Source organism: Nematolebias whitei, chromosome 13 (assembly GCF_014905685.2).
Source record: "Nematolebias whitei isolate Nwh7 chromosome 13, NemWhi1, whole genome shotgun sequence".
In the NCBI taxonomy this organism is placed as follows: domain Eukaryota; kingdom Metazoa; phylum Chordata; class Actinopteri; order Cyprinodontiformes; family Rivulidae; genus Nematolebias; species Nematolebias whitei.
The window spans coordinates 15438457-15452888 of NC_056510.1; the positions used below are offsets into that span (position 1 = coordinate 15438457).

Genomic DNA, 14432 nt, shown 5'->3' on the forward strand with positions numbered 1-14432 from the left:
ATATATATATATATATATATATATATATATAATTGCTTTAGAATCTAGTTACTGGTTTGTACAGAAGCCACTAAAATCGCAATTTATTGATTGATGCATCATTTATTGTATGTATTTAAAATATATTTCATAATGAATATTGTTAATATATTTTTTGAATGCTGTATTATTATTAGTGTTGTTATTATTATCATTATTATCATTGTTATCATCATTACTATTATTTATCTTATTGTTGTTATTATTGTATAGTAATATATTGTATGTGTATTGTATATTGTATTTGTTTATATATATTGTATACAAGTTATTTAAATGTTCTTGTATATTTAAGTAAGAATTAAACTAAATATTTCTAAGTAGCTGCTGATTCATGCAGAACAGGCACCAGAAAAAAAATAAAATAACTATAAATGTTTATCACTCTAAAAAGACATAAGGTCTAAAAAGCTGAAAACACACAACACACAGGTTAATTCAAACAAGTGTTTTGTCTACAGAGCCAGCCTGACTTTATTCCTCCTCTTAGGATGGGATAAAAGACGGTAATCCAGAGGAGTAAAGCCGAGACAAGTTGAGGCATATGTGAGTGTCTGAGTGTAAAGATTTATTCTGTAGTGTAATGAGCATTTCGTTTCTGGCAAGTTTCCGGATTGTGTGCCTTGATGAATTCAGCAAGAATGTAAACCTGCGTCTCCCCTCACAATACAACAGAACAGCTGCTTGCACAGACACACACACAGCCGCACACACACGCAATGCACACACACTTTTAACAAACAGTCAGCCGTTTGCTGTTTTAGGATCAAATTAGAGTTGTGGAATTTCACACATGATGTTAGATAGGAGTCAGTTCACCTGCTTCAGTCTGTTGTATTGACAGATGAAAGACTGACTTAGCGAGATTAGATCTGGACTCACATTTGTGTGGAAAGGCGAAAGGCAGCTCACAGAACACAGAACATACTGTAACCCAGACGCTGACTGAAGTCGCTACACAATCCCCAAAACTTTCCCTGACAAATAAACCTGACAACACTGCCTTTTCTGATAAGGACAAAATCACTGACATATGTTCTAGAGTATACACACGGCCTCTTGTTGATAATACATTCAGTCATCTGCACAAAGTATACTCACACACTCACACAAAGGTACCCCAAACATGCCATGCCATTGGCTTAGCCCATAGACATATATACTAGATGCCTCGTTGAGCGGGCTGACGGTACATCAAAGTGTCTGCCATTTTAAATGTGGCAGAACTGCCAGTCATTTAATGCAAAGAATGGACAGAACTTCATAAAGCATTGTTCAACAAAGTGTTTTAAGTTGATGCCTGTCATTCACAAACACAACACAAATATATGAAAAACAAACAGGCACCAAAAACATTTGTAACTTATAACGTTAAAAGTTACAAAGGTTGTTTTTGGTGTCTGTTTTCAATATATACTGTATTAGTGTGTGCAAATAATAATATACTACTAATAATGTGTTATGTAATGTCATCATTGTATTTTCCCATACAATGGTGAAATTGGCTCTCTGCATTTAACCCATCCACCACTAGGTGGCACAGTGGGCAGTTATTTAAAGTGCTCAGAGAACATTGTGGGGATAAGTTGTGCTGCTCAAAGACACCACGAGATGTGCAATGACTGGGGATCGAGCCTGGGAGCTTCGGGTCCCGAGTTGGCTGCCCTGCCTCTACAGCGTCTGGGCCCCCATTGAATGACAGGAATCAACCTAAAACACTTTGCAGCAGTGCTTTATGAAGATCTGTCCGTTTGTTTGCAATAAACGACTGGCAGTTCTGCCACATTTAAAATGATGTCGATGTCGATGTACGATTCAGCGCTCAATGGTGCGTCAACATATATATGACTATGGGCTTAGCCAACAAAATATGTGCATTCTTTTAAAAGAGCCACAAATAAAAATATATATGCTTTCACAATAATTTCTGTCCTAACACACAGACACACATTTACAAGCCATAAAGACAATGATAGTCTAATGATAGTCTAATACTAGTGTATTATATGTATGTACATGGGATGGTGTAGGGGCAGGGCAGCTGACTCTGGACCCGAAGGTCCCAGGTTCGATCCCCAGTCATTGCACATCTCGTGGTGTCTCTGAGCAGCACACCTTATCCCCAAAATGCTCTCTGAGCACTTTCAATAACTGCCCACTGCACCACCTGGTGGTGGATGGGTTAAATGCAGAGAGACGATTTCGCCATTGTATGGGAACATACAATGATGACAATACATAACACTTTATTATTAATATTAATATTATTATATATATAGACAAGGATAAACTCATCCTCAATAAACAAATATGATGTAAAAAATAATGCAGCATTTAGTAAAAAGGAAAATAAAAAATATATCTTTTTTAGAATTACTGCTTAAAAAAATGCTAATTTAATAAAATTAGATCACTGACTTCTAGGATAAAGTAGCTTGTGGGGTCTTGTTCACTTGAAGGTCTGTAACATGTAAATACTTGAGAAACCATCACCTAAACATCTGTTTCCATCACTTTAAGTTGTCTGTAGCCTTGTAAATATGTTTTCATCTTCTTTAGCCATTGGTGTGTATGGTGGCCTAACCCCATTCAGCCATCTATCTGTTAACACAGAGAGCCTGGAGAGCAAGCGGCGCAATGGGGCCCCTGATGGCTGCATACGGGGGCTGTGGGGACCTGTTGGTGCAGCTGTCCCACTCCATGGAAACACAAGACCTTATTAGAGTCCATTAGGCCACTCTGAAACTAATAAGAGATTGTCAAATACATCCAAACATTCACACAATTTGCAGAGAGGCAGGAAGTGACTGGAAGGTGATAGGAGAGGCATGTGAGTGTATATGTTGGTGTGTGTGTGTGTGTGTGGGTGGGGGTGGGGGGAGGTGGTGTTGATCAGGGTGATCTATTGCATCTGCCATTTTTTTGGCATAACACCATGTTATCATTGCTTTTTTTTTTTTTTTTTTTTGAGGGTGGAACCCAAATGACAGCTATCAAACTAAATGTAATTGTGTTTTAGTCTTTTTATTTTCTTCATTAAAGTGCACTGAAAACAGAGTGAACTGGTGTATGATGGTCCAAAAAGTATAGATGAATATATTATGTTTTAATATGTATGTTGTAGATTTGTTGTTTTCATGATCATATTTTTCATCTGACAGCTTCAACTGAAATTGACCTCACATTGGGGCAGTGAGCTAGGCTTGTCTGGAGTCCAGAATTCCAGAAAAAGAGTCTCCTCTGGCCCTGACAGCAGGGGCTTGACCTGTTAGACTGCCTTTGATCTTTAATTAACTTTGAGCATGCCTCTGGAGAAGAGAGAGTTGATGAACAAGGGACCATTTGGGACAGGCTACAATAACTGGGAACGATAAATGGCAAATCCTCTGTTCTAAACCTCTATGCAGTTTTAACTTTAAAACCACTGTGGGGAATCAGCAGAGCAGAGGCTGTGCTGTCAAATGGTTCCTGTGTCTGGCTTTTTCAGCTTAGAGGAGCTCACTGAAACCAAAAACGGAAGAACCCACGTGGAGTTACTGTGGACCACAGCCATCTTCCATAACAAAGCGAAAGTGAGGCTCCAAAGCATTAGAACAGCTTTTTTTTTCTTCTTACTGTTGATTGTTCCTCTTGCTTAGTCAAATAGCAAAACACAAACAAACAAAGCACAAGCATAAGGCTACCACCTAAAGTTACACTAACAAGCTGTTTCTGTATAGTTTAAGTTCAAGAGAACACTGGTGATGATCAATTTTGAGATTATTAATTTATCGGTAGTTGATTCAAAAATATCCTGATTATTGCTCAATAATCGTGGCTGAAAATTCCAACAAAGTTATGTCAGGTCCTCTGGATGGTTTGTTTTTGTTGAAATGTTTCATCTTTCATCCAAAAGACTTCTTCGGTCCGAGTAGCTGCAGCAAACTCAGTCTTATAAATAGCACAACCAACAATCAGGATATTTTGAACAACTTTGGTCATGACTGCCTCAAACGAGTTGGCGAAGGAGAGGTCGGACTCAAGAAACCATCTGAGCACCATCAAACTGGTTGACCCACAATGTGAAGGAGCTGTTTATAAGAATGAGTTTGTTGTGGCTCCTTGGATTGGTGACGTCATTTGGATGAAAGAAGGAACATTTAAATTAAAATAAACCATCCAGAGGACCTGACTTAACTTTGCTGGATGCTACAAAATAGACATCTTAGCTCAAATATTAAAAATTGCAAGCCTTTACATCTAAATAAAAAAATACAAATAAAAATTATATATATATATATATATATATATATATATACCTGTAAATACCTGTAAATTAACACATTGTTTTTTTTAATAAGTACTATGTTTATAGGTTTAGATAAAGTGTCTACATTTAACACAGTATTATAGTTAAAATCCATCCCACTGAGTGTAAAATTAATTTTCCCAGGCTTTCCATTTGAGCAATTTTGCAATTTTAAATAGGTGGGAAAAATCACTCTATGATAGTAATAAGTTTGACATTTTTGTTTTATCCTGAAATCAAGAAGAAACAGCAGAAGTCAATCTTCTCTTCAATGTGTGCAGATTCTGCATTGGGTTGTGGGTGGTGGAGGTGGTGGTGGTGGTGGGGTGGGGGCGGTTACTGTCTTGATGATCAGACAATGAAAGCAGCCATCTCAAATGACTACCCACTCTTGCTTTCATCAGCACCCACAATCATCACCACAAGTATTTCATTATTCACGACCCACTCCGACCTACTCTTTTATCAGACCCATCGATGCAGTCCTGGCTAGGATCTTCCCAAAGCTGATGAAGTGTCACTGACTACCCCTGAATTACTGTTAGCTGCACACCGTAGGTGCAGGAGCTGGATAACACATCATTCACGTACACGGACCTACGACTGTCCAACTGGACAACCTATCCAAAAACACCCTAGGATTGTTGGAATTGTTTGAAGTTCTCACGTTCAGAATGCACGCAAACACACACATTTTATACACACAGAGATTAGGTGTTTGCCATTAAAGTCCTTGAGCAGACAGATATGAAGTGAGAGAACCTTCACATCATAGAATTCACTGTTGCAACCTTAGAGAATTTGTACTTTGGCTACAAACTCCAAAAGAAGATAGGCATATGATAAATGTACACAGCATTAACAGATGGCAAAACTATACCCAGTGGTACATGTGACAAAGATAAAAATGATTGAAAGAAAGCGGTCTTACTTTGGCAGGCGCTGCTCCTCTCCTCATATCCTGGGTTGCACTGACACTTCCCAATAGGTACCAGCCATTCTCCATCTGTGCTACAGAACATCCGTGGAGGTTCCTCCTCTTTAGAATGATTGACACATGAACCTTTGACCTCCACCAGGGACTGTGAGTCCATAGGAACTGTATCAGGGAAGGAGGCCAAATTTTTCACAGTGTACGGGCACTTTTTAAAGTAAACCCTAACTGAAACTAAAGCTACACAAGCACCAACGTCTTGAAATGCCAAGTAGAAACCCTTCTTGATCAAGGGGCCCACCTCGCGCACCTCTGTATTTAGTTTGAGGATGCGATCTCCAAGGTCTGTTTGGGTAAAACTCTCATCAGCAGCAATAGTGTCAATCTTGAGGAACTGGTGCTCTCTGAAATGACTTCCCTGGTCATCGTCGTTCTCCAGGTAGAGGAGGTTGAAGGTCTCTTTACAGGTGCCCAGTACCAATGGGATAGAGTTGCAGTCTCTCAGGGTGAACTTGAGTTCTACGTAGATCTTCCTTGCTGACTGTCGAGGGATCCAGTTCGTGCGAAGCCAGTTGTTCTGGCTGTACTCCATCACGTTGCAGACCTGGAAGGTCCTAATTGGAGTGTAGTGCTCGTCCACCCCGCTGATTTCCTCCCACTGGAAGAAAATAAAAGGAGGGGTCGAAAGGAGAAATGGAGGGAGAAAAGGAGGAAAAAAGACCAAAAAGAGGGGGAGAAAGAAATTTAAACACTCACAAGTGAGATGTTCAAAATAAATAAAGATATATTGTTGTGAAAAATAAAATAAAAGGATGAAGATATAAGTCATGATGGAAACAGAAAAAAAACAACAGCAATGAGATCCATAGAATGTTGAGTAAGGATTTGGAATTGGAAATGGGGAAATAAGAGGGGAAAAAGGAGGGACAAGAGGGGACAAAAATAAAGTTATCTCCACCTAGTAAGCATTCAGAGATAAATTATTTAGATTCAGATTGACTCTTGCTGAATACTAAGCATCTAATAAACACTTTAAGGGTGAAAAGTCACACTACCAGATCTCATATAAATTACTTCAATTAATTAAAAGCAAATTTGGTGCCATAGTCAAGTTTTCTCAATTAGACTGCTGTGAAAATATCTCCCAGAAAACCCATGAAGTGTGATTTCCCATTTTAATCGTGAATTTTTTGTAAAGCTGCCTAATTATTGTTAAATATTAACAAAAATCTCATAGTGTTTCTTTTCCACCCTTATACTAACACGATCTTTTATTCTCTCTAAAAGTGAGGACTTTCAAGCTGTAGTCTTGGTTATTTGCATCACAGTACTACTTCTACTGAAACGTGCTGAATCCACTATGAAACAACAAAGCTACGACGTATAGACAGATGTGAGTGTATACCAGGAACGTTCGTGTCTATCTTACATTTTCCCTCCACTGGGAGAAAGCAAAAAGAGAGGAGAGGAGAAAAACAGAGTGGAGTCATTCCTTTTGAATTTAACACAGTGGGAAGATTCATAGATCATGCTTTTTTTTTTGGTTTTGATGTCCAAACAAATCAAAACTGTACACACCAATGGGAAATGGAAAATCACATGTAACAGTGGGCTAATAGTGGGTAAAATGACATGAGGCATGTAAATGTGTAAAGAGAGGCATCTCTTATTTCATTAAAAAAAACAGAGCTGTGCTGAAATACCCAGTTTAGTTTATCTTTGAAAACAGACAATACAATAAAATAATAAAATAAAAAATAACAAAAAAGAGACTAAATGAAAGGAAACCTTAGAATGAGAGGCCCCACTGGTGTTTAGTTTCTCTCCGTCATAATTTCTTTGGCATCGCCTCATTCATCAGAAAGAAGTCAAAGCTCCCCAAAGCTCTAACACTAACAAGGAAATGACTGGAGATTTCAACCGAACTAAATATAGAAAAGTGGGGCTAAACTTAATATTTCACCTGACTGTACTCACTGCTTTAAAAGCCTGGTTATAAATACTGGTACAGAACGACGTGATGACAGGCAAAAAAGTTTCGCTGACAGACTTTAATACAACAGAAACCAACGGGAGGACACGATCTGCCACTGTGATTAGTGACTCTGCTGACATGGTATTTCAGAATATCATCTTGTGTAACAATTATAACACAAGTGCATATTTTAGTTTATTTTTATACGAGTTTCAGGACCAATTTGTATGTTTCAGTTGTTTTTAAGTATTGCACATGGAAAATATTCTTGCATATATTTGATATTCCTTTTAGACAAAATTAGCTATACTTTTGAATCGTTTTTAAGACGTTTATAGAATTGATCTAGCAAACCAGAACAAATATACCAATTTTTGAAGGAACTATTGTTTTCTTCTCTTCTGTAGATAGCATCACAAAGCTTTTACAGCTTGTGCAATGTGCCACCATCAGTGTAAGTTTAAACATGACACATTGTTTTTAGTTTTCCAGGAGGGTTTGGATTTTCTACCAGTTTATTTGGATCAGAATCATCAGAACAACATTAAATAATGGATCAAAACAGAATGTGTCTCACAAACCCTGGAAATATAGTGAGCTGCTGACTTTTTGTTTAAGATGAGATTAAAAGTCTGAGACAGTCTCCACAAAAAAGAAAAAAAAAAAACTTTTTGAAATTCAAATTTTCAACTCCTGCTGAAGTAATCACCTTGTGCTGCTGCCTCCAGTGATTCTGCTATTGCTCTTGGAATGCTCTCTATATTTCCAGTTCAGACTTGAATGCTCACTTTTGCAATTTTATGTCGGAACTCAAACATTCTCTGAGAGAAAACATCAAAATCATGAGCCGAACCTCCAGCTTCAACCTCAAGACTAAATAGAAGACTTCTACGGGTTAGGAGCGTGACCAAGAGCATGCGCGACGTCTTCTTCAGTTTTCATGTGGTTGTGCATTTTGAATCAGTCCCATGAATTTAGCAGTGTCTTTTGACTTTTTTTTTCCCCGTTCATGCTGTACTACAGCTCATAGCCAGCCATACCTGCCAAAATTTACTTTCTTTTGCTTTTTTTTTACTTTTTTTTTCCCCCTCAGGGTGAAATTCACAGTGAGGAATTGCTGTTGCCACACAATAACGGCCAGATTAGGTCATAAATATAAACCTGCAGCTTAGCAAACATGCTATGCAAGACTGAAGTGGCTGGTAAAACATAGTTCAGAGTAATAACTGTAATAACTTTTTTTTGTTTTGTTTTTTACAAATAAAGTATCAAATGTTCCTCATTTTTGCTACAAAACTGAAAAACAGTAGGGTATGTGTTAAGCATGTATCATTAAAACAAAAAGCTCATATCCCACTAAATTCTATCCACATCTGCTTTAAGTCGTCTTTAGAGAAGTTTGAACCTAACCAAAAACAAAACTACCATACAGAAAGTTTAATTTCTCCATAGTTATGTTTGTAATAAACACGTTTTCTCATATTTCAGAAAAGATTGTTAAATTTGATCATGGGTCTGTCACAAGAAAAAGGAGAAATAAAACATTTATTTGTTTTTATGCAAAGCCAACGTTCTCAGTTTGACATTATTTGTTACTTCAGCAAGTAGCTCCACCAGCTTATGAAACTCCCTCTGGGAATGTGCTAGGCTGTATGTCAGCTAGAATAAATAAAGGTAAATAAGTGAGCTGACTCCCCTTGTTTTTCTCCAGGGTGGTGTAACACCCCACCCCCCACCCCCACACCCTAATTGATATATAACAACACAAAGACCCTACGTTCGTCCTTTTGACCTCTGACCCTGACCCTTGATGGTCGCAGCTGGCCCACCGGTTGGAGAGATGCTGCTCCTGGTTTCTCTGATCTGTGCTGTAGGTGAAGCAGCTAAAAGGACAGTAAAATGAATTGTGGTAACCTGAGCTGCTCAGGACATAGCGACGGCAATAAGCACATCTTAGGAACACAAAGTCATCATAGTAATTCACCTTCTTCAAAGAAGTTCAGGTCAATAATTGTAAAGGACTGTCCTATGGACCAGGAAAGGGTCACAATGCACTTAGATGTAACTGAGACTGATTAGCAAACACGACTGATCACCCTCTTGTCAAAGCTTAACTAAAACCATTTTACAATTCAATGGTTTTATTATTAAAAAGTATAATAATTTCAAAGTTAAGTCCAGTAAAAATATCTCTGCTTTTCTTACCTGTGTTTAAAGCTTTTATTTATATGTATTTGCCATGTTACTGATGATCCAGTTAATTATATTTCTGAGGTTGAAGATTTCAAATAAAGGGGAGTTTTATTGTGGCTAATGATTAAAGACAGCTTGATGATGCCTTTGATGATGATATTAACATCATCACAGGCAAAGTTTAGGCTCTGATGCATGACAGACACACTCACAGCTTGTTTGCCACTAGTTTGGATAAAGGACAGACCACTAATGAAGTTGTTGTAGATTTTAAATAAATTAAGGCATATACATTAGCAGAAAACTAGAAGTATTTATTTAAAAGCTTGGACATCCACAACAAATACAAAGCAATCCTACTTTTATTGAGGGTGGAGGTTCTAAAAAATGTCAGTGAGGTCAGAGGCATACGTTGATTAAAATAGCTTGACTAACTAAAGAAACATTGGAATACACATTGGATATCTTTGTACTCTTTTTTTTTTAAATTTATTTCAACTTTGTATTGCTAAGTACTACAGATGTGCCGATCTAGAACTGTTGTCCCCAATACCAATCTGAGTCATATAAAGTAGTTTAAAAAAAGAATCAGCCAATGCCAAGTCGCAGTCCAATACTTGCTCTATTTTGCAATTTGCTCCACAAATGCAGATGTGCTTTCTTCTAACCACAGACAGTGTTGGGAATAGTTCTGTGTACTCCTTCAGCCAAACCGTATCATCCTCTTCTAATCATGATGAATGATGATATTACTCAAAAAGTATATGGGTCTAACTCTCTGTCAGTATGATGCTCTTAATGAGGCTTCAGATGATTCTGCTATAAAATGTTACCTCATTGTGCTGCTGGCTGCATGATGCTAACACTGCTAACAAATAATGACTTTTTGCACAGCTGTCAGAAAAATGTTCCACACAGGGAAAATGTTCCTTTGTCAGCAAAAACAAAGTTGAATTGGCTCTGTTGCCACATAAATTTTCTTAATTTACTTTTTTTTTTCCATGTCATAAATGCCTCTTCTGCCCAGCTACTGTTGAGCCCAGCACTTCAGTGTTTGCATCTCATGTCAGCACCATGTCAGGTGACTGACAGCTTAGCAACAGGGGGGAGACAGGAGGGAGGAGAGTACAAAACAAGGGATTAAGATGTCTTTGTCTAAACTATTTGCTTATGTGGTCTGATGAAAAAAAAATCTATATTATTTTGTTTAATTTTGTCAATGTGACTGCGCTAGCATCATGATCAGCATGTTTGGCACCAGCAGGGCAATATATGTTGAATATATTTTTACCACCCTACAGTGAACTGTCTTTAATTTTAAGTCTTGTGCAATATTATTTAAAATATTATTAACAGTTCTAATGTTAAACAATGTGGGTTTTATTTTTGATCAGGACATGAAATTTAACCCCCACATTAAAAATGTTACAAGAATTGCTTTCTTCCACCTGCGTAATATCAACAAAATTAGAAACATCTTCTCTAAATGTGATGCAGAAAAAAAAAACGATTCATGCATTTTTCACATCTAGACTGAACTATTGCAATGGTTTATTATATGGATGTCCAAATACTTCTTTAAAAATGTCTTCAAAATGCTGCTGCCAGAGTCTTAACTGCAGTTAGTAGGAGAGATCATATCTCTCCTGGTTTAGCCTCTTTCCATTGGCTTCCTGTCAAATTTAGAATTGAATTCAAAATCTTATAGCCTACACATCTCTCACCAACCTAGCTCCATTTTATCATTTTCTATTACAGATCTCATTGTCCCATATTTTCCTAACAGAGCACTTTGTTCTCAGACTGCAGGCTTACTCGCAGTCTCCTAGAGTTTTCAAGAGCAGAATGGGAGGAAGCTCTTTCAGTTATCAGGCTCCTCTCTTGTGGAACCAACTTCCAATTTATGTCCGTGAGGTTAACACATTGTCCAAATTCAAGACTAGGTTTAAGACTTTACCTTTTTATAAATCCTATAGGTAGGATTGGCTTGTTATGCTGCTATAGGCTTAGACTACTGGAGGATAAATTGACCACTTTCTTAAAATTATTTGCTAAAATTGAATAGTTTTCATTTGATCCTACTTCTATCTTAACATGTGTTTCTTGACATGCCATTGTGTATCTGTTCCTCCTTCCTGTTCCTCTCAAACCCAGTTGGTCGAAGCAGTCCTGAACCTGGTTCTGCTAAAGGTTTCTTCCTCACGAGGGAGTTTTTCCTTTCCACTGTCGCCTTCATGCTTGCTTAAGATGAGAGTTCTGCAATGAAGTTGAACTCAAAGCAGTCTGCTCCTCAGATAATTAATAACTTATTTTTTATATCTATGAATGTTTCTGTTCAGTGCCCTGAGCTGACTTCTGTTGTGACTTGGTGCTGTATAAATAAACTGAATTGAATTGAATATTATGGCTGCTGTACAACAGTTGTATTATAGTGTGTCGGTTGCACGGTAAAACTGTAGACAATGTCATACTGGAAGTTAAGACTAATCTACTCTGATGCCAATCAATGAAAAATATATTAATCTCTATTCCAATTCGATACTTTCAATTGGCTTTGGACACCACTATAGTTTACTGTTTAAATATTTTGCTAAGAGACAAACCAAAAGTAGTAACGTAGAAGTTGTTAAGGATGCTGGAAACACAGACGTTCCTTGACAGCCTCTCTATATTTCAGTCTTTAGTCCACAACTGCCAAATCTTAAACATACTAAATGGTTTGTATGAGACATATTCTCACAACTGGAAAAAATAAATGCTAGTGTGGCATATAGGTAAACCGCACAGAAAGGAAGACAAAGCAAAATGTAAGTTGCGGGAATCGAAGCGTTTTGTTTACAGCATGTCAACAGTTTTGGACAACTACTTATTTATCTGTACTGCAGCAAAATGTTTCAGCATGCATCCTTGCTTCATATTTACTTTGTTTACACTCGGAAGACAGTCCTGTCACCATGATGGACATTTGTCATTTTTTGAATATTGTCTGCAGCATTTCTAGTCTGGCTTGTGTGTGTAAAAGCAGTTTCTTAAAATGAATTCAAAAGATAAAGAACACATTATTATTTTTTTTCAACTAACCAGACGTGAACTTGTATTAGTATCTTATCTTAAAATCCTTTATCTTATCTTGGACTTAGCTTGGAAAAAAAAAAAAAAAAAACATTGTTTGGCATAAATGAAAGGTTGTACCGTAAGGTGGTGGATAGCATTATTGTCTCACTGTAAAATAGACTCATAGCTAAGTTTTGGTTCACCCAGGCCTTTCTGGGGGAGTTCACTCCACGCATGTGTGGAATGTCTTCAGTTGCTCTGGTTTCCTTTCAAAAACATGCTGTAAGGATCATTGGCAATTCTAAACTCACTTCAGGTATAAGTCTGCACATTTATGGTCTGCCCCATGTGTCTCTGTGTTGGCCCAGTAATAGATTGATGACTGGGGTGTACCCCAGACATGTCCTGTTGACTATTGGATAGGGCCCAGCCCTGTTAACCCTGAACAGGATTAGACAAGTACAGAAAATGTGTGAGTGAAAGGGACATAAATGAAGATTTACAATACTGTTTCAAAAGGCAAAGTTCCTGGCAAAGACAGCTTTGTTGTATTCCCTGTTGATGTGAAGAATGTACTTCACTTTGTATGTACCCATTAATTCTATTCTGCATGCAGAGCGGGTGTCTGGGGTGTTGGTTTGTTGCTGCAGAATGCTTTCAAAGCATGCGAGAATGTAATCTTTAACAGTCTTTAGTGATGGGTTAAGCCCCCTGGACACTGCAAAGAAATCAGCCTGCCTCCCAGACAGATAACAGTATATCTGGATCAAACACACTCACACACACGGACACACACCCCATCAGTCCATTCGGTGGCTCCCGAGTGAACGTCCTGGGCAGGCTAAGCTCTTAATTTGTTCTGACTGGAGCATGTTGCGTCTCAGTAGGCCAATAGTCGCAGCCTCTCCATCAGTGTGAATGAGTGTTTGTATTTGAATGCATGTGTGACAGAGACAAAGAAGGCTCGGTGCCATTGCCACACATTATGAGAAATCATTTGTGAGTAGCGGTCTCTCAGGGCATGCTGCTTATCGGAGCGCAGTCCGTGGATGACGTGAGTAATTACAGATGATTCACCTTAAGGACTTGATCATCAGCATATCTGTCTGTGTATGTGACTTTCTCACTCTTTCCTCTTCTTATTACCTTTGCTATACTTCTCACGCACTTCATCCTTTCACCTCATTGTTTTGATCCTTCTCCCATTTCCATCTCTACCTCTCTGATGTCATTCTTAGTTATGAATGCCATTAGCTCTCATCCTTGCAGCATTTTATGAACAGGATAACCACAGACTAGATAACGCCAAACTGGTTTGAAGAGGAAAACTTGAAATAAGACAGGCATTTCTGCAAACTATAACATTCATCACACATTCCATTGTCCAGTGTTGGATCAAGCACCCTGGAGCTGATGTGAAAAAAAAATAAAAATAAAAAAATCCTGTGGCCCTGCAGTAACCTCATCTATCAGCTGTTCACAAGATCATGGTCATAAAATATCCCCTAGTTTTTAGACAATATGTATGAAAAATTTGCCTGAAGTTTTGGTTCATGGCATATCTTGTTCTACGTGGTTCTCCCTCACAAAAAATTTAAAGAAAAAAAAAAAAAAACTCAGCATGCTCTCATGGTGCAAGTGCTGTATAAAGCCGAGGGAAACAAGATTTGGCAGCCCGATGAAACAAATGACTGGATTACCTTAAGCCACTGCCAAGGAGTAATTCTAACACTTAATAAACGAAAAACAGAGGAATAGTGTTGGTGTGGCTGTGAGTTTGTGTGTGCGTGAGAGTAAGAAAGAGAAAGACGGGGGGGATGACAGCGGGCCAGCCCAGAGGCACAGCAGTCTAACTAGTTAGACAAATAAACACTGAACAAGAGCCCACCAAAGGGTTTGGTAGGACAGAGACTCACACATGAAAGAGGCTGCTGATTTTTTTTTTTTTT

At 38.1% G+C, this 14432-nt stretch overlaps 1 protein-coding gene across 3 annotated transcripts in view; it reads right to left on the minus strand.

Annotated features, from left to right (window-relative positions):
• The window catches only part of epha3 (eph receptor A3), a 112093-nt gene that overhangs the window by 88368 nt on the left and 9293 nt on the right, over nt 1-14432 (minus strand). For 2 of the 3 annotated variants that reach the window (XM_037686895.1, XM_037686899.1), the window contains exons 3-4: nt 6691-6702; nt 5259-5919 (exon numbers count right to left, since the gene is read on the minus strand). In XM_037686895.1, the coding sequence (XP_037542823.1) occupies nt 5259-5919; nt 6691-6702 (673 nt within the window). The remainder of the gene's footprint in view (nt 1-5258; nt 5920-6690; nt 6703-14432) is intronic. The other variant, XM_037686896.1, reaches the window with a different exon arrangement.